This window comes from Tetrao urogallus (assembly GCF_951394365.1).
Source record: "Tetrao urogallus genome assembly, chromosome: 5".
Taxonomy (NCBI): Eukaryota; Metazoa; Chordata; class Aves; order Galliformes; family Phasianidae; genus Tetrao; species Tetrao urogallus.
In genome coordinates this window covers 35,326,157-35,347,122 of record NC_136818.1, presented here as the reverse complement: position 1 = coordinate 35,347,122, position 20,966 = coordinate 35,326,157, and the positions used below count along the sequence as shown (strand labels likewise).

The window sequence follows — 20,966 nt, the reverse complement described above, 5'->3', positions numbered from 1 at the left end:
TATGCGAACACACACACTTTTGGTTAATATATGAATGACTGTTCTAGAAACAACTATCGTAAGTATTCTGATCCCATGGATTGAATCTGTCATTCCCAGAGTGAGAATTTTTATTAATGGTTTGGCACCTCTAAGTTCACACTGAGTTACCTGAGTGACCCCTCTGCATTTGGTAGGGTAAAAAAGGTGTAGCTTCAGTGCAGGAAAGAAAAACATTTGAACGCAAGAAGGGGAGACTTTCTCACAGAAATGTGATAGAAGTCAGTTAAAAGTGGTCATTTGAAGTTACTGAAACCTTAAAGTATTTTAAAAAAGATAGGGCATTATCCTGGATGCTTGCAGTTGAATCCTCATTCTGTGACCTTCTCCAGCATTTTTGGTCTAATTTAACGAAAAGTAGTGGTAAAGAGATTCATATGGCATCTTTTGAAAAATGCTCTAAATCGTTTTGAGTTACTTGCAGGTTGAAGATGATAATTTCTGATAATTTATTGCAGACCTTCTGTTTGCTTTCCTATTGGATTCTTATGTTTCACATTTAGATAAGATCTCTCAGCAAAAACAATTTCACAAAATATTGCATTGGTGAGAGAAAGACCAGTTAACACAAAATATTGGGTCAGTCACTCATGATGGAGTGGACAAAAAAGTCTACTTTCTGTGCAGATTGTTGAGATGGGAACACTCAATTATCTGATACGTATTAAAGTCTGAAAACATGGAATACTTTCAAATTTAAAAGATGTGTGTTAGTAATTGGCTATAGTGATAGGAAAACTGAAGCCGTAAATTTCAGTGATCTTAGACATCAATGTCTAGTAGTCACATGGCTCTAAAAAAATCTTTACAAGATCCTAGAATTCCTTACTGGAGGACCTGTGGCTTGATTTTTGTTGTTACAGCTCTGGAATCAAAGTGAACTTGTTTGTTTAGTCTGTAATGCCAAGGGAAAAACAATGGAACATGAAATCTAGACATAAGTATTCTAAGACCAAAAGCTTTATATTTATCTAACTGCTATGGGCTCTCAAGAGCAATGGCCTTTTCTCTTATTGATCCTGACCATGAAGGTTTCATGAGTGTTTTTTATAACCTGACAGTTCAGATAGTGTTTGCTGCTACTCACTTTTATGTTCATACTTAAATTCCCCTTGGAGTTTCTTTTTCAGGGTGAAGAACTGGTGGTTTGGTTATTGAGCAAAATGTACATAGTGTCAGCACTTGTGCAGGATATCAAATTGCAAGACATCAAATGTAGTAGAAGGGAAGCATTAAGAATGCTCATTAGTCCTGTCCTACTCTAAACAAAGAGTCTTCACTTCTCTGGCTATACAAACTTAGTTTTTCTTCAAGCACCATCAATTTGCCCTTCTCAATGTACACTAACATAGCTCTTCAGTGAGTGTTTTGTGTGGAGTGCTGGCCTGCGTTTGTCACGCAAGTATCTCATTTTGGGTTAAGGAAGCCGTAGTTGTCAAGTGTTTTCTGATCTTTTCTGATCTCACCCTTTCCTAAACTCACTGTTAAATTTGCCTCTTATCACCTTATCTAGGCTATGATTTCACTGAACCTTCACAAAACTTTTTCAATGTCACGGAATTCCTTGGATGAGAACTTGACAACTGTGCCAGAGGTTTGATCAGGCAGTCAGAATTCAGCTTTCCAGTAGCATACTGCTTTTTCCAAATGCTCATTGTCAATTTCTGGCTGCTTAGATCTCCAGAACTTGCTATGTACTTCCCGTGCTGCTGGACAATGCTGTGGAAGGCTGTGATCATACTCTTTAATGAACTGCTGTGGAAAAAGAAACTGCTTCTAATCTTTTTGTGCCTTACTGGAGATTAGTTCTCAGTCATTTTACAGTATCTGTTTCTGGTCGGTCACTTGAGCTGCACAGCTGCCCTCAGGCATTTTAGTCCCAGGCCAGTTAAAGTTCATCTTCAACTGGCTGGCTGTCCCACAGGAACTGGGCCATCTTCTTATTGTTCTGCTGCATTCAGTTCACAGGTAAAAAAAAAAAAAATGAAATGCATGCAAAATTTATTTTTAATTGATACAAATAGGTTTCTTTTTAAAATTCAAATACAGTTCATGAGTACAGTATTATTTGTTAACACATTTCACTGGAGCATCCACAGTATTCATTTGATCTTAACTTGAGGAATCTGATCAGCCTCCTTGGAAAGGATTCACCAAATGTACTGACTAAGTTTTGGAAAATGCTGTAATATGAGCATGCCTCATTCTGCTGGCATAGGCATTCCTGTGATGCTCCAAGATGCCTGCTTTGGTGTCACTACGAGTTCCTGCAGAGGAGCAGGGAAGGTGCAGGCCTGATATGCATTGACACAATGTCCCCCCCTTTCAGGGCAAGCCAGTGTTGGAATACAGTTTGCATTCAGGCAGCCTCAATTGACTGCTTTTTGCTGGCAAATCAAAAGCTAAATAATACTTTTTAGTGGTGAAATGGGAAGAATCAGTTGTAAAGCTAGGAGAGATTTATGGTAAATATTTAATAGCTTTCCTTTTCTTGTGCAGCACCAAAAGATGGCTGATCCTGCAGTATTTATTTCAGATCTACCATAAATAAAGTATGTGGTAACAGCAAACTGCAAGCCAAGGAAATTGAAAGGTCATTGTAAACTGCTTTCTTTTGTCTGAAGCTGTGAATAGTAAACAATTCTGTACATGTTGTAGGGCTGATGGGCATATTTTAAAATCAGAACCAGATTTAGGCTGGGTTTATGCTTGAACAAGAATTAGAAGAGGGTAAATATTACAGTTTAAGAGTAAACTTTCTACAGGCAATTCTCCCAAAAGCACAGACTAAAATATTGAGTAGTTGGGGTATTACTGGAAACATTGCCAAAAAGCATTGTAGGAAGAGATTAGTAAAAACAGACAGAAAATGAAAGCATGGTTTTGGAACTTTTTCTCCTTTTATTTGGATGATTTTATTACATTCATTAGACTAATAATGCTTTCATTCAGGGACTGCTTATGTATAGAGGGAGAATCTGTTCTCATGCGAATATGACTTCTTTCCTTTTTTTGAAAGGAAAGCTAAAGCTAGTGTTGACTTGCTAGTGCTTGCATTCTGCCTTGTGAATGCCTATCCTGAAATCCATTCTTGGGGTAGCTAACTTCTTCCTGGCCATTACTGCTTTTCTACTGTAGTCTTTATGGAAACTGAATTCCTGGTGTCAAATGACTGTTCCTTGGATGAGACTGCAGCAATACTTTCACAGCTCAGCAGTACCGCTTGGGACTCAATAGCTAGGATAGCAGCACTTAAAAGTTTGGGAAGCAAAAACCCTATCAAGACTTGAGTCAGATTTCTGAATTACTACATACAAAAGCAAGTCCATTGCTACTGTGTCAGTCTAGACTAAGGATACAAATGCCTGCCTCCTACCCACAGCCTTCAGAGTTCAAGAAGGTGTGTGACTTGCATTTTGACTTGCATTTGATACAATTTCACTAGAAGTGTTATTCTTAGCATATTTTCAAGTATAAATATGTTCACGTTGCCTTAGAAATATGGTCTGAAATTTTATGGCAAGAAAGAAGTGTATCAGAGTAAAAAAAAAAAAAAAACACACAAAAAACAAACAAACAAACAAACAAAAAAACAAAAAAACCACACACACACAAAAAAACGAAGCTCTGTCCTTTAGTCTGTTCCCTTCTTGAATTTTGCAGAAATTGTTTAAAAAAGCTAATGTGATTCTCAGAGAATTTACATATTGAGTGAGTAGTTCCTGAATTTCATATCAGAAAAAAAAAATACAAAGTTGATGCCATGTTGGTTATTCAGTGCCATACTCACTGGAGTAATTCTGGTCTAGATCGCACTGAGGTCTCAGATCTTACACCATGTGGACAGTACATTTTGGAGACCTCAAGTTAAAATAGGCTAGAATTCTGCAGTGGGAAGGGACCTTCAAAGATCATTGAGTCTAGATGCCTGACCAGTTCAAGAGCTAACCAAAATTTAGCTGTGTTTTAAGGACATTATCCAAATGGCTCTTGAATGCCAACAAGCATAGGGTTTCAGCCACCTCATTAGGAAACCTGTTCCAGTGTCTGACCACCCCCACAGTGGATATGTTCTTGCCAATGTCCAGTCTGACTCCACTGGCATAGGAGAGATCTGTTTTTGTGTGTCCATCATTGGTTAATGGTAAGAAGTTACAGGCACCTTCGTGTCTTAAACTGAGACAGGGGAGGTTTAGGTTAGATATTAGGACAAAGTTTTTCACCCAGAGGGTGGTGAGGCACTGGAACAGGTTGCCCAAGGAGGTTGTGGATGCTCCATCCCTGGAGGCATTCAAGGCCAGGCTGGATGTGGCTCTGGGCAGCCTGGTCTGCTGGTTGGCGACCCTGCAGATAGCAGGGGGTTGAAACCAGATGAGTATTGTGGTCCTTTTCAACCCAGGCCATTCTGTGATTTCTTATCTTCAGGGAGCTGTGGAGGATGATGAAGTTGTCTTAACCTCTTTTTCTCTTGAGAAGACAATCCAGGTGTCCTCAGCCTTTCCTCAAAGGATGGTTCCTCAGTTGAGTCAGTTGGTGACTGCGTGTACCTGCATTCAGGAAAGGAATTCTAAATTCTACTTTTGGCAAGACAAGAATAGTGTAGTAGTCAGATTCTTACATTCCTTACTTAGTCACAGTATGCATAAATTCAAAATTTTAGTCGCAATGATAGGAAAAAGAGGAAAGCAACAATCATGTGAATGTGGTGTGACACTAATTCTTATTTTGCTTAGAAATTCAACCCTGGAGCTTTTATCCTCAGTATCCAAGGTTTCTTCCCCAAACTTCTGATGAGACCATGTGCTCAGTGCATTAAAGAAAAAGTTGGCTTAAAAAAGTTAACATGTATTATTATGAGTTCTGAAGTGGAGATGAATCGCATTGAATACCCCAGTTGTGCCTGTGTGCAGACATGAGAGGATGGTAGCATTTGTCTCCGAATGTTAGGCTGGTATCTGGACAAGACTATGAGTTACCATCTTGGAGTAGTTAACATTTAATGCTTTTGAAAGTGATGATTTGCTTTTTCCATGGAAAACAAAATACAAATATCAGTCATTGCAATGAATATAGATATATTCTCTACATGAGCAGGATGAGTGGACTGCTATTTACACTCAGTGCATAAAGTGTCCTTGTTAGTTTTAGAGCCTGGAAACTGTAGCACCAAGGCTTTAAAGTGCAATCAGGTTTTGATTATAAGAAGATTTTGCTCAGGGATTTGAACTATTCTCAGACTGCACATACTTCTTCCCTACCTTGAAACACCAGCTTTCAGTGAAGTTAAAATCATGCTCTTATTCGTAAGATAAAAATGCAATGGATGAGCTAATTTCATCCATCTCTGTGTGAATTCTTATATGTCTTATGTTGTATTTAGCATGGAATAGTTATGATGGATATCACTGGCACATCTTATCCAAATCAACAGGCTTACACAACTCAATATACATGACAGCTATAATCTTTGAAACAAGTATTTACTAGTTGCATTCTGCAATCAGCAAGTTGGTATATTACCCAAAATGTTAAGCTCACAAGAAGGTCACAATATATCAGGGCTGAGACCTTTTCTTGTTGATTAATGTTGATTGGCTTAAGTATGGATGTGGCAAAATGTAAATTACGTGCTTCAAGCTAATACATTACTCTTAAGAAGTGGAATTAAGGAGTCACAATCACAGAATGGCCAGGGTTGGAAGGGATCTCGAGGATCATGATTCTCCAACCCCCCTGCCACAGGCAGGGCCACCAACCTCCACGTTTAATACTTGACCAGGCTGCCCAGAGCCCCATCCAACCTGGCCAACAGGACATCCACAGCCTCTCTGGGCAGCTGTTCCGGCACCTCACCACTCTCTGTAAAGAACTTCCCCCGACATCTAACCTAAATCTTCCCTCCCTCAACTTAAAACCATTTCCCTTTGTCCTGCAGTTATCAACCCTTTCAAAGAGTTGATTACCCTCCTGTTTGTAGGCTCCCTTTAGGTGCTGAAAGGCTGCAATGAGGTCACCCCGCAGCCTTCTTTTCTCCAGGCTGAACAAGCCCAGCTCCCTCAGCCTGTCTTCGTAGGGGAGGTGCTCCAGTCCCCTGATCATCTTTGTGGCTCTCTTCTGGACCCTCTCCAGCAGCTCTCTGTCTTTCTTGTACTGGTGCCTCCAGACCTGGACACAGTACTCCAGATGAGGCCTCACAAGAGCAAAGTAGAAAGTAACTCAACTGGGTGAAATATGAATGCTTTACTGGGTCAATCCTGTAATACATTATTTGTGTACGTGAAGTTACCAGTCTCCTTTGGATCTTTTTTGTGATATTTCATGCACATCAGCCACTATAAAAGTTACCAGGTCTTTTTTTTTTTTTTTTTTTCCATATTTTAATAATTGATATCCCTATTAAGATCAGGGACACACCAAGGTATGTTCTGCTTGGCTTTTAGGCTCTTCAGAGGTTGGCCATCTCTTTGTTTCCTCTTTCTGACTGCTGTCTAGTGCAGCATGGCAGTACTGGGCACTGGCAGGTGGTGGAGTAGTTTCTGCATTGTCATAAATACAACTTCAAGCAGTACTCGAATAATTCAGAAGGAAGCAAATTTTTTTGACGAGGCCTGGCAAACTTTCTTAAGTAAGCAGTCTTAAAATAAGAATTAAGTTTCAGGTCAAAATCTGTCAGATACAGCTTCTGGCAGATTTGACATCTATCAGATGAGGAAAAAAATGGTTGCTTAGTTTTCTTACAGCTAATCAACAGTGTAGGAAGAAAACTGTTTATCTCAAAAGTTCCAAAAAGCGTTAAATAATTAGAGAAAGCATCTGCTCATTATATTGCTGTCTCAACAGTGCATTTGGATCACTCATAGCCTTTGATATATTTACTCTCATGAAGGAAATTGTCTTTCTGCAGAGAAGCAAAGTAGAATGTCCAGTAACTTTCTGTAGGCCATCCTGTGTAGTAGCAGATAAAACTGAATTTTAATTCCAAAGATAGTGGCCCTGTCACAGGATCATCCTTTTTCTGCAGCATAATTGGCAGGTTAGCTACTGAAGCAAATAATGGAATTATTATTGAGCATGAAATTGTAAGTTAGTTGTCTTGGTGAAGAAGGCACTCTAAGCAAGTAGCAGCATTTAAAAAAAAAAAAAAAACAAACAAAAAAATCAACAAAGCAAAGAGCAAAATGAACCATGTAGTGACTGTGGTGTGTATAGATGCATATCTTATTTGTATTTCTGTAGAGCCTTTGTGAATGTCTGTTTAGCCTAGTAAGCAAGGTGTAAAAATATAGGTATCAGCACACTGGAGAGTAGAATGTACATCTCTTCAGGTATCTCTGAGTACTGCTTATAAACATCACACTTGCTTGTTGCAATAACTGAAGATATTCATATCTTTCAGAAGCACTGGAACTTTGCCTAGATAAGTTACTGATTATTGTGGTGAGACAGTGGCAGCGAGTGTTTGGCTCTGTGTAACCCACTTCAGTTCGCATCCTCTAAACTGTAAGAAAAAGTGAAGGAAAGGCACCGATGGAAAGCTCACTGATGTATTCTGGTTTGCAAACAGTGAATAGCTAAATGAATTGAACTACAGTTAAGATCCTATTATCCATGACCCCTAATTTTTCTTTCTGCCATATACGTCAATTAGAAATGCTCTGAAAGCCATGCAGTATGCTATAATGTCCACATTCCGAGTTAAAGAAATTACAGGAAAAACAGATACTAATTTTGCATCATTGACAGTTTCGGGAAATTCTAATCATTTGTGATCATGATGCTCAAAGTATCTAGAGCATTAGATTTGCTATTAGCAAATGTCGAGTGGCAAAGGGAAGAATAGACTTCATCTGTGTAATATCAACATATTTGGATTTGGACAGCACAGACAGCTACTGTGAGAAGTACCTTCAACAGAAGGCAGCTGTTGAGCTTTGTATTCTTTTGTGAATCTCTTTCCTTCCTTTTTAAAAAAGGGATGGATTCACCATACCTTTGAGTCTTGGCTGCATACTTCTGGGTGATTCTCTACAGCAGCTCCCAGTGTTGATCTGAAATCTGCAGCTGAATGATGTTCACCCTTAACAAAGCTGTTGGAAAGTGAAGAATTGCGGGACTGCCCTGGAGTCTGATGGTACTTGAATGGAGGTGATCTAAGAGTCAGATACATTATCTGCGTGGTAGGGGAAAGTTAAACAGGAGAAAAGGCTATGTTTCACGTTATATGCTCTTCAGTAAAAAACACATAGGTAAATATTTTTTAATGTCCGAGTCCTCAGCATTTTTTAATTATTATGCTTACTGGGGTGAGTGAGAGAGTGACATTTTTAGTCCAAGTTAATGCATACATATAAGCGCTGGATAAAGACAGTGCATTTTCCTGCTCCTTGTAATAACAGCTCTTCAGTATTAGATTCTTTCACAACCTAAATGTTTTGTTCTTCTCTTCTTACACTAACAAATTATTTCATTATTTGCTTCTTCACCTTAATTACATTTATTTTTAGCATCTGGCAGTAATTAGAAATAATAAATACAATCATGAATAATAAATAACTACTGAATTGTCAGAGATTTAAAGTGAGATTATATATGATTAAGCTCTGAACCCTCCCTGATTATTGTGATTCTATTTCAGTGTCTCCCTTGTGATTCTCTAACACTCTTCTCTACAGCTGAGCAATCTGAATTCTGCCCTCAGTTGCTGCTGGGGTGGAGGAATCTCAGAGCTGTTACTGAATCAACTGGGAGGCAATGGAAGCATTAGTTCCAGGAGGGAACAGCTCAAGGGCAGAATACAAGGGAATTCAGGTGAAGAGTTTTTGTCTCACAAGTGAAAGGGGAAGAGTAAAAAAGATGTGTAGGTGTCATCCAGTGGGACAAGGGGGAGCTGAAGAGAAAACAGGAGAGTAGAATTTGTTTGCTGCTTCAGAATCTATAGATATGTACTCATTTTCAAAACTCACAGCCTCACAAGTACTTTTTCTCACTTTTCCTTTCCTTCTTTAATCTAAACTCACCAAGATTTCTCTGCTTTTTCCTTTTCTGTCCTGTAGTATTTACATCTACCCTTTGCTCAAATCCCTTCTAAAGGAAATAGATATTACATACTTGTAAACGTTCTCTTCCACAGATTTTTGGATAACTGCTTACTTAGAGATGACATTTACGAGTATTTTTGTTCATATAATGCTATGGGTACGAACAACAGGCCTGAAAACTATAACTGCCAGTTCTGCAGTCCATCTGAGTGTAGTGCAATGCAGGGAAATAATTAACAAGTCAGTCATGCATCCAAATGCTAATATTTGCGTTACTGTTGACATAGAGCAAAACTGCTGATGGAAGTATTTATCAATTTCAATGCAGGTACAGATGCTATCTTGATAAGGTGAAACTAGGCTTCATCCTAGCCCCAAAGTGATCACAATGATATATGAAGTATTGTGGGTTTTGTATTTGTGATTCTCATAAAGGATGCTGAGCCTGTTTGCTAATGTACAGGAAGAGCTTAGTGAGCTTAAACTGTGGGAGATCACAAGACTCGGGGTTTTCCCCGCAAGACTTAGAATCAGTAGGTAGCTTCTATGCATAATATTTCATTCAGTGTTTGGCTGAAGATGGACATATTGAAGTGATGACCATGAAGAATATCTAGTCTAGCTATTTCACTTCTGTTTTCCCAAAATTAATATTACTGCATTTAATTGATATGTATCCAAAGTCCAGTGTGACCCACTCTATTAAATTAGGAGATATGTAAAGTAGGTAAAATGATTTCAAAATATTGTATTTTGTAGTATTGTAGTTGATTTGTTTTATTACCTTTGTATAGACCCCCCCCCCTTCTTCAAGTTTTGAGACAGTAAGACACATTTTGAGCATCTTAATCAGTGTATATAGATGGTCACATATATAATGAAGCAACAACAAGAGCTTAATGTAAAAATGATTTTAGCTGTCCTGAGAATCCAAGAAGTGAAGGTGGACACTGACTGCCAAAGTTATAAACTACAAAAAAATGCCATGTGCATGGAAAAGAGCTATCAGCTGTTAGATCGTATCTGCTGTCTCCAAGTATGGTGATATGCTCCCGAGAGTAGGGATAAGCTGTAATTGCATCACAGAATTCGAACTCTCTGGAAGCTTTTCCTTAAGCAGGCAGCTCCTCTTAGTGCAGCTGAGTCCTAATGAACATTTGTTGTGAGCGCAAAGATAATAGAATTGAAGACAAGAGCTCTTTAATTAAAGATATATTTAGGTAGATGGGAACAAGTAGAAATTTTGACAGTTATATCAACAGTACTAACAAAATTGAACTGCTTCTCAAAACTAGATCCCTACTGCTTTTAAACTTCAGTAAGGCAGAGAATCTGTATGTGGAGACAGGGGAGGTGTATTTCCCAGAACAGGAGATATTAGGGAAGAATTAAAAAGATGCTGGAATTACGTATTTGGGCTTTTTTAAGGCTGAGAAACAAGCTTTTCATTTCCACTTTTAACTTTAAAACTAGAAAACAAAAAGTGGACAAGTTGAAAATAAATCAATTGCTTTGACTTGGAAAAAAAATTTCCTGGAATATTTCAACATCAAATCTATAACTATCACAATCATTTGTAGAATTTGGACTTCCATATTCTTTGCAACTCTACAAACTAAGTGTACTCCATGGGTTTTTGGAAGAAGATAATTTTGCAGTCAATGAATTAAAATGTAAGCTGAGACAGACACGTACAGCAGCACCTTAGTGACTTGAAAAGCAAAAAATCTAAGTTAGTAGTGGTGCCGCAGGATATGGTTAGAAAAGAAGGGAGAAAAAATTGTCCTGAACTTGCAAGATATTTTCCCTGAGGAATGATAGCTCTTATGTAAATAATCATTTTAGAAGTACATACATTTTTCATTCCACAAATTGACTTCACCTCTTTTGCCCTTTTCTCCGATGCAAACCTGTGCCAAATTTAGCAAGCTTTATCATTCTGTTGTTAAATATCACAGTTACAAACATCCAAGACAGAGTTATGTAGGAACGCTTCTTGTTCTAAAGTAATATCTTAAAATCTTCAAGTTGGTGCAGAATAATAATCTTTGTTGGATAACACTGTAAATGGCAGAGGTAGTTTATGAGCAACGTTTGAAAGAAATAAAGCTCCTTAGCATCTTCTGTGGTGAAGTAATGACTGGGAAAAATAGAGATAAAATAAGCAGCAGAATTGTAGGGGACTGCAGGCCTGGATGCAGTACTCTAGATGGGGTCTCATGAGAGCAGAGGTGGACAATCACCTCCCTCACCTTGCTGGCCACCCTTCTTGATGCAGCCCAGGATAATGCAATACAAATATTTTCTAGTTAAGCATTAAACTTGCTGTATGCAGCTGTTTGTTCTGCATGTAAAAGCAACAAAAAGCATTTACATTGCTGAGCAACTTTGGCACTAGAATTCATGATCAATGGATAGAGCAGAAGGTACACTCAGAGCCCATGCTGCCTGGCTCTGTGTTTGACTATGTCTAGGACCCCCTCAATAACTTCACAGAAATACCTGGGTACTAGCAGAAGGAGGATCAGAATCTCCCCTAAATCTTTACTTATTTATAAATTTTTTCAGTTTTTTTTTTTTTTTTTTGCAACTCTGTGTTCTGGGCTGGAGCTTACTTTATTTTCTTTTGCGATGAGTGTGCACATCTTAAATGACTTATTTTTTCTCTTAGCTGAAATGGTTGGTGGAAGCACTTCTGAAAAAAGATGGGTTAATAATGCATCACTGAGGAAAGTATTTTCTAGGCAGTTAGCAATCAACTTTTGTTCTTGGAACTTGAAGCCTTTCTTGGATTGATATTATATTACAATATATGCAATCTGTAAATATCAGTTATTAGTGCCTTTTACGATTTTCTAGCCTCCTGCTTCAGGAATTATACAATCATAGAGTGGCTTGGGTTGATAGGAACCTGAGAGAACATCTAGTTCCAGCCCCCGTGTTGTGGGCAGGTTAAAAGGGTCACATAATTTCTGTTCTCCATTAAGAAATCTTCCAGTTCCTATGAAGATAATTCATTTTATATGTGGCAACTAAAGCTAAATACACAGCTCAGTGTGATGCTATGTTTTAACACATGGATTCCCACTATGACTGGCCCCAGCGTTTGTCTTTCTCAGTTTTCTCTCTCCAGTAGCTGCCCTTGTTAGGTATGTCATTGGAAAGAGCAACACAGCCCTCAGTAAGGAAATAAAGAGCCTAAAATGGAATATCTTCCCCTATCAGTCTTTTATTAAGTTGTGCTATGAAAAATGAGAACCTGTATGGCTACGTATTTTTACTGGACCAAAAGCATCTTCTGTGTTTTTGTTATAGGGATAACTGTCTAATCCATCCTGATGGCCTATTATTCTTGTAGTCTCAGTGTTGTCTTCTAGCGTTAAATTTTACTTCAGGTTAATCAACTACTCTAGGAAACAAATTTTGCCTTCTACCAATTGTATATATGTTGTCTTTTCAATTTTACTTTATGTCCAGCATAGCATTATTTTTCCTTTTCCTACTGTTCACTGTTTTCCTAACTTCTACAATGTCTTCTATTCATTTATTTTCTAAAACAAATGTTTCCAGACATCTTACTTAATTCTGCTTCAGTAACAGTTTTGTGTGATTTTAAGTACTTTTATTTCATTTTTGTTATATTACAAAATATAATTTTTATGGATGAGGTTTTGAAATATAACTCTAATCTGTGGGTTGGCAATAGCACAGCAATAGCAGAACTGTGATTCCTTTGATTACATGTACTTTCTTCAGTTCATTTTCCCATGATCCTGTTTTCTGGCAAGATTTCAGAAGGGCATTCAGTGAAGTTCTCAGAACCTTCACAATACATCTTCACTTTCTGAGCATCCTGAAGTACTTAGTTAACATTTTAAACCTGCTAAATTGATTTTGTTATATTCCAATTAAAGGATGCATTGTGTGTTTTGCAAATATTTCGGTATGGTTTACTTCAGTTTTTAAAATCCTCATGTATTTGTCAAACACAGATGGAAGGTGGTGAGTATTTGGAGTGAAGTGATCTACTGTTGAGACTATAAAGTCATAATCTTTTGAGGAGTTGATCTTGACATGCCTCAGTATCAAAGCATAGTCATTGCATTTTAAGACACTTCTAAGTCCCATTTTCTAGAATGCTGTCCAAAAATGAGTTTATCTCCTGTTATAGCTAGCTGGCATCTGTAAAAATCCAGTCATAAGGTACTAGAAAATGGGTGATGCAAAGTGGAAGGCTTTTCACTGTTCAGAGAAACTAAATCAGGCATTATTTTTCACATCTAAGACTTTTGCAAGTGAGAACATGGAAAAAGCTTTATGATGACTAGAAAATGTACTAGCTTTGCCTAATTTTCACTACTGATGAAGTAGCATTTTTGCAAGAAATGTAAAATTTTATCTAGGAAAAAAGAGTTCTGATTGCAAAATCTTTTTTTTTAATCCTCAGATCGAAACGTCCAGTGCCAGTTTCAACCACACCACCCAAAATTGACTCACCCAGAGCTGTAATTCCCCACCAGAAGGTATGTGACACAGTTATATTCAGCCAAAGTTAACATTTTTATCTACAACAGTGAAGGTAAATACCTACTACTGAAAATATATTTTGTCCATCCTAAATAAATATTGAATGAACGCATAGGAAGCAAAACTGATTATAATGTACCTGATGACCTATATTTTGCTAGTTTCTGATTAACAGAACCAAGGCATCTAGCTGTCCTATGATCTCATTCTGAGCAAAGAATCTGTTGTCTTCCTGACTTTTTTCATGTAAGAAAGTGGCTACCAAATGCTGAAAATAGACATTTGTTTTTGTTTGTTCTTGGGGAAAAACCCTTTAGACTGTGCCTCAGTGTAACTGAATCCAGGCTACAACTGGAAATGCACTGATTTGAAACACAGACATACCAGAGAATTGAAGATTTGCATCATATTGCATTCTTGTTGCATTATTCAACAAACATCGAAATAAAATGATGAGTTGATTTAGTGAATAACAGCAAATGGCAGAGGAAATGGATGGCTTGGCTTCTGTTCTTAAATGTAGTTAGTTTCCATAATTTAAATGTTTGTATTTGAACAACCATTCAGTGACTCTCTGACAAGACATCAGATATATTTTGGAGAAACTGAGGAGTTAGGGTGCCTGACAGATGGTATACATCCTAAGGCTAAAGCACTGAGGAGGATGTTTGTATTGGTGATGCGTTTAATTAGATAAATGGAGAGGAGGTAAAATCTCCCTTACTGCAATTTTATTCATTCTGCATCAGTTTCATCCCAACCTTGTAATATAAGAAAGAAACATTCATGATCAAAAGGCATGGGGAAATAGGTGATCTCCTCCTACTTTAATAGTTCAAATTTCTGGTGATAATTTGTAAAACATTGTTTAAAATAAACACCATACTTCCCAAATTCAAAACTTAGGAAGTTGGCATCATCCACGTGACTACCATGGGCACATAGAAGCTAGCAAGAAGCTAGAAAACACAACCAGGAAGAATAATTTGAGTCAATTTTGTTTTGCTAAATTTGAAATGAACTTGAAGAGCTGTTTATTAGTTGACTCAGAAAAAATGTTACTTCATTCTGGATCTTGTAATCTTTTTGGTGAGGGAAGAAATCAATAATTGATCTTGCTCAGAGTTATTTCTCCTTATATCATGATTTTACAAGTGTTATCTAGGAGAAAGTTATTGGAAGACGTGCCAAACAGTACTTAGAAATTCCTGGGGAAAAAAAGGGTGGATCATTCTTTCAATTAGATTGGTGTTCCAATGCACCAGCAAAATACAGGGCAGGAAGGGAAATCAAGTCCTTATTTTCCTTTAAGAACTACACAGAGTGCTGTTAGTTTTCAAGGCAACAAGTACACGATCTCTCTTCAGAGCTATTCCCCAATGCAAGACTGATGACTCTCTTTTGAGAGACACCTACACAGGTATGACAAGTTTGACTACTCTCACCGCAGGCCTATAAAAGCCTGTATAAAAATGAATCTATAAAAATGAATACAGTTCTGTTTTAGGCATGATCCTTCCATAGCAGCTGTCAATTTGAAAATTATTGCCATAGGCATTGAAAGCTGCTTACTACACAAAACTGTTTTCCATACCCAACTACCCTATAGAAGAATTAACTCTCCACACTGTAGGTTTTTAAAAACACCTTTGACACAGAAGTCATAAAATGCACTTCATGTTTCCTATTTTGATCTGCCTAAGTGATATAATACCACAGGATCTGATTCTTTTTCAAGAGCGTGTTGTCTTACACTTGAGCATTCTGTGTATCCTGGCTTAGGAAAAGCTTATAGCAGCTACTGAAGGTAGGATTTGGAATGGGGTATAAGCAGTAGTTGCAGCTGGAAAAGAGAATTTGTAGCACCTTTATTTGGAGAAGGTGACATCTACGTGAAGGCATGGTGGGGAACTGGTTTTCTGACAGTATTCAAACAGGGCAGAGATCCTGCCTAAAAAAAACCTAGTGGAACAGGCAGCAGTGGAGTGCTGGAGTGGGGGGCCATTAGCAGGTTAGGAGTGACAGTTTTGTTTTGGAGCATGGAAGTTGCTGACCAGATATAAAAACAAGCCTACTGAAAGCCAGCAGTATGTCTTCCTGGCCTAAGACTTTTATCTGAGTAATAGAAAAATAGTTGAAGTGGACAACAGTGAGTTTAGTTGTTATAAAGTAATAAAGGTAATGTTGAGTGCAGAAAGTGGAATTCTTCTCTAAGGATGATTTGAAATGTAATGAAGGCATTGACCCTTTGGAAAATAGGTTTCAAAATCCAGAATAAAATTTTAGTGGCACAAACAGCAGTGTGAGGATGTCACAATAAGATATGTTACACAGTAAGTACACTTTAAAATCAATGTTTCGTTGTTTATCCCTATATTATTCCTGTTAACACTGTCACTGTAGAAATGAAGAGTTCTTTGACACATATGCAAGAAGCTGCCACCTCCACATCACTGCTTGACAATGTTTAGACTTTGATGGTTCACTTGAAAAGAGTTAAGTTGCCTTACCAAGATAGCAAAAAATGACATTACGAAACAAATCATGACAGTGCTGACCTCAAACATCAAGGGAGGTTTTTCTTACCTCTTTCTGGTGAAGGTTAAGTCACAGCAATGTTAGCTAAAAAAAAATCTGCATGTGCAAGTTCAGTGTCTTATTATAAACCATAATTCTTGTGTATGTTATTCTGATCAGAATGTAGCTTCCACTAATTTTGAAGCACGTGTTTCTTCTTTGTTATGGTCATCACTTTCTGCACTAAAGAGAAATAAAGGTGCAATTTTTAAAAAAAGATGTAAGGAAGGACAATAGGATTTTTCCTATCTATCCCAAGTAATACATTCTCTAATTACCTTTTTGAGCTGATTGATGTTACAGATGGTACAAGTTCTGCAACTATAAGTATGGCTTCAGCTGAGCTGCAGGATATTACTGAAAATAAGAGTTAAACTGATTTGCAGTTCCAGTATTTTCTTCTCTAACATTAGTCTTAAACTTGAAACAGTTTTGATTTGTGATGTTTTAATCAGATATGTCACCGCAGATGTAGCATAGGTGGAGGAGGAGGAGATAACTATGGCTAACAGCATTCAAACAGAGAGAAGAGTAGGTATGAATCCAAGGACTTGAGATGAAGCCATTACCAGTCAGTGAGCTGCTGCCAGCTTTTCAGGCGTGCATAATACAGGCAAGGATTCAGCTCAGTGCAGTTCAAAGTAGTTGACCCGAGCCTTTAAGGCTAAGCACTGATTTAACATTTTTCCCTTTGTGTAAAGGTATTAAGAAAGCCTCTTTAATTGTTATAATATAACTACCTTCCTGAACACACACATTACAGAATCCCATTGAGGATCTCATAATGCTAAGGACTTGTTTCCTGACAAATTTAGGTACCCATGTGGCTAAGAGAAAATAGATGAAGGGAGGATAGGTCTCTTTAGCAAGCTGTACTATGGAAGAGAAGGCTGAGCCAAAAGCTATTTGTTGAGTGTCTTTGAGCAGACTCATTTAATGCCATTGTGCCTCTATTTTCTTTTATATAAAAAGCTTAAAGTAACACCTTTTTCTTGGGCATGCTGGGAGGTCAAATTCATTACTGTAGTGGAAGAGATGTAAAACTGTTCTCCCAGAAGTGCTAAAAGCCACAGTCATTTATAATAAAGACTGTATGGACTATAAGAAAGAGACAAAAGGTACTTGAGCTTTCAAAAAAAGGGACCTGAAAAACTGGTGAAGTATTTTTCTATATAAATGTTTCTCGCTTCTCCAATATATAAAAGCAGAATTTGCTCTTCACAGAAATATCTATAAGAAAAAGAACTAATAATATTGCAGAATAGAAACTGAACTGATTTGTTGCTTCCTTGAATTCCCAAATGTCTGAGATTCCTCTGCATTTGTCAGTTTTAAGCTCATTCACTGCCATTACGCTGGGAAATTAAAACCCAGTTTTCCCTCGCAGTAGATTTCTGCAAGCCCGCTGCTCAATGCCAGAGCCTCCTCTTCTGGTCGGCTGAAGAGTAGCAACACACTGGCATAGTTGTAAACGTCATCTTGCCCTTCCAGCCGCAGTGATGACAAGGCAGATTGGGATGAGAGACAGTTGGGAAACAAGGGGGTGCTTGTTACTGTTGGCTGTGTTTCCTGAGAAGTAATGCTGCTACTCAGCACTAGAAATCTGAACTTCATATTTCAAAAACTGTTTTCCTGTATTGATCTGCTGTTGTGACTGACCTGAAAGAAAAAAATAGAGAAGGAACAGTATTTTATTCTAAGATATAGTCCCAGGAACAATCCCAGGATGAGGGATCACAACAGCAAAGAGATAGTAAGGTGATTATTGGGCAGAATATGGAAAAGAAATTGTATCAGTGCTCTTTTATCCACTTTGTGTTTCATCTCTTTCTCCCCAGATAAGGGGAAACACCCTACACTTGAACTAACACGAGTATTAACTTAAAGTGGAGAATGCTAACCTGGCACTGCTGGATTACTATGAACTCTAGTAATGAGTTGCTAGTGTGCTGCTCTTCCAGCTAGAAATTGCTTGTGGAATGAAAGCAAAGGTTCGTTTATGTCGTAAAGCTTGGTAAAATCATCAGCCGTTGCTTCTTAGGGCTTCCCTGTAATTTTCCCTTCACTTACTGTTAGTGTTCAGTGACACTAAAATAATGAAAATGAGTTCTGATTAATGAAATATCTGGATTTTATTTCACTAGCAGTTCTATAATATGGATGCTGTATAGTCAGATCTATTTGCATGTCCTTTTATTCCAAGGTTTAGAAAGGAAGTTCACAGTAAACATAGATAGAAGCCACTGATTTTTCAATGTAACAAACTAATATAGCTCCTTCAGATACTTTTTCTAGTCAATCACCTCTGTACTGTTTTATTATTTGTCCCCTTTCAGTTAGCACGTAACGTTCGTTTGCACAAGTGGTGACTTAGCTTGAGAACACAGCTTTGTGTGTTTGCTGCTTTTAAAAAACATTTTGAGAGACAATAAGTGCTTTCTATTTATTCAGTAATACTTGGAAACATGCAGTAGGCCACTTAAGACTGGTGGGTTGCTGTTTTCAGCATCGCAGTATGATGATTGGAGCATGTAATTCCATTTTATTTATTAACTTTAAAAGGAATAGCACTTCACATTTATTTCTACAGCCCCAGGCAGCTATTAATGCCAGCTAAAATCTCTTCATGTTTATTAACAAAAAAGTTCTAAGTTCATTTTATTGGACTGCAATATTTGGTTCAAAACATTCTAAATGTATTAATATTATAATTCTCTCCCACATATTTAGCTTTGTTGGATGGGTTAGTTCTTCTACAATTAGTTATAACTGATCAGTTCATATTATCTTGATTTTCCAAATATACTCAACCTCCCTAAATCTTAAATATGCAATATAGAAAAATCTAAGAGGATAAAGTAAAATATATATCTTTCTAGCGAACCTCAGTATCGAAGTAAAGAAGTTTAATGATAACCTATACCAGCAAACATAGAGAATCAGAGGCTAAATTATTTGCAGGTGTATGGCTCATGTAAGGCTATGGGGAAGTGCCTGTAGTATGTTAAATATGGCAAACACAGCAGTGCCAGTCCAAAGCAGGCAAAATGTCCCTGTAGGTTACTACCTGCTCTTGTACTAGCTTTCACTGAGAGCAGCTTGTGAGCTCTGTCCTTTCTTCAGAGTTGTGTCCCCTTCTTGTTCCTGTCCCCCAAGGTGGACTGCAGCCTCTGGCTGGCTGGATCTCTGAACTGTGAGTGTGTGGGTACCTGGGCACCTGTTACAGCTGCAGGTACAGAGAGAAACATGGGAGTGATCCTCCTCTAGAAAAACATGCAGAACCCAATTTAGACTGGAGCCAGGATTCTAAGCCTCTCAGATAAAATTCAAGTGGTTATTATGGGCTCTAGAGAAACCTGTAAGTTGCGAAGCACTAAAATATTTTGTTGGGCGTCTCAGCTATAGAATATCTTATCCAAATTACAGAATTACAGACCCCAAAAATATAATAAAGTAGCTACTTTTGAAACTATTTAATTCCTTATTTTAAAAGATGCACAGGGTGAGTTGAACTCAGGATTCTAGGTTCAAAAAGCAAGCATGGGAAAATGTTATTAGTATTAGTATTATAATTTTGCTTGTCACTGAGCCTTTAAGATTTTAAATTCTGTGTTTTCCCTTCATTGCCAGAAGGGCTGTCAAAAATTTTTTATTGTAAAAATTGTTTTACTTACTCTTCTTGTCAACCACGGCTTTGACAAGAGCATTAGATATTTCAGAGTACACCAGAATTGTTTAAAGTCACAGAAGTGAGTGCCTCTGAAAACCTTTTTTTCCTCAAACATGGAACACTTCTGCATCATACCCTAGATCGGGTAATTTTTATAATTGATCATGCTAAAATTTTCTTCATGTTGCATGAGGAAACCTTCCCAAAGCTACAAATGCAAAACATTGTCAAAGATGCTGCGTGTAGGGAGCATGACCTGCTGAACAGACGAGTTAAAACATGAAGATGGTGCTTTGCTTAAATGAAAAAAGGAAACTTCAGAGTTAGGTATTGTCAAGACAAAGAGCTGACAAGTAGAATGGTAAAAAGTGGTTTTTTTTAATATACATATCCAAAGCACTAGTAGTTTTCTATTATTGTAATATTAGATAAAAAAAGAATAAGAAAACAGAGCAAAGTTATAAAAGGCCCACCTGAAAGAGCAGTTTATATCATTCTTTGATAAAATTGTTCATACTATAAGCAGGCAGCCTTCCAAAAAACACAGAACTGTGGTCACTGCACCCTGCTAGTAGCTGGAACCAAAGGGTGGTTTAACCCTAAGTGTGCTCAATGTGTCCTGTGAAGTGCTCGGTGCTTTCCAGTTCCAATGATTTAGATGGTGCTATACCAAAATAAGTTTGAACTGAAGGGCAGAAAAAGGAAAAGGATGTTTTAGCTAATGTGAGAACAGAAGTTTTACATGCATTTTCTAACTGATGTTCAGGTGGGTTTTTTGATAAGTATTACTTCTTCATGTTGCAGGAGAAGCATTATTTTTCTATTTTGATATTACCCTTTACTTCAGTTGCACTAAACTGCATTAATAGTAAATCATGTATTAAAATGAAGCATAGTACTGTCTTATACAAGTTTACTAGTTTCTGCTAGTACACTTCTAATTTGAGAACCAGCACAGTCATTTGTGAGTGTAGTTATTGTTAGGAGAGTTTACTGTGACTTTGACTGCAGTCCTAGTTAGAAACACTATCTGGGATGTAGCCATAGGATCATAAAGCCATCAGCCATGTACTCATGCACACACTCATTCAAGTGGAAATTATACAGAAATTGTC

At 37.6% G+C, this 20,966-nt stretch overlaps 1 protein-coding gene across 2 annotated transcripts in view; it reads left to right on the top strand.

Moving 5' to 3' along the window:
- LDB3 (LIM domain binding 3) overlaps positions 1-20,966 on the top strand; it is a gene marked incomplete at both ends in the record, with an annotated part of 111,829 nt that overhangs the window by 30,801 nt on the left and 60,062 nt on the right. For both annotated transcript variants that reach the window (XM_079536258.1, XM_079536259.1), the window contains one exon: positions 13,525-13,600. In XM_079536258.1, coding sequence (XP_079392384.1) covers positions 13,525-13,600 — 76 coding nt within the window. The remainder of the gene's footprint in view (positions 1-13,524; positions 13,601-20,966) is intronic.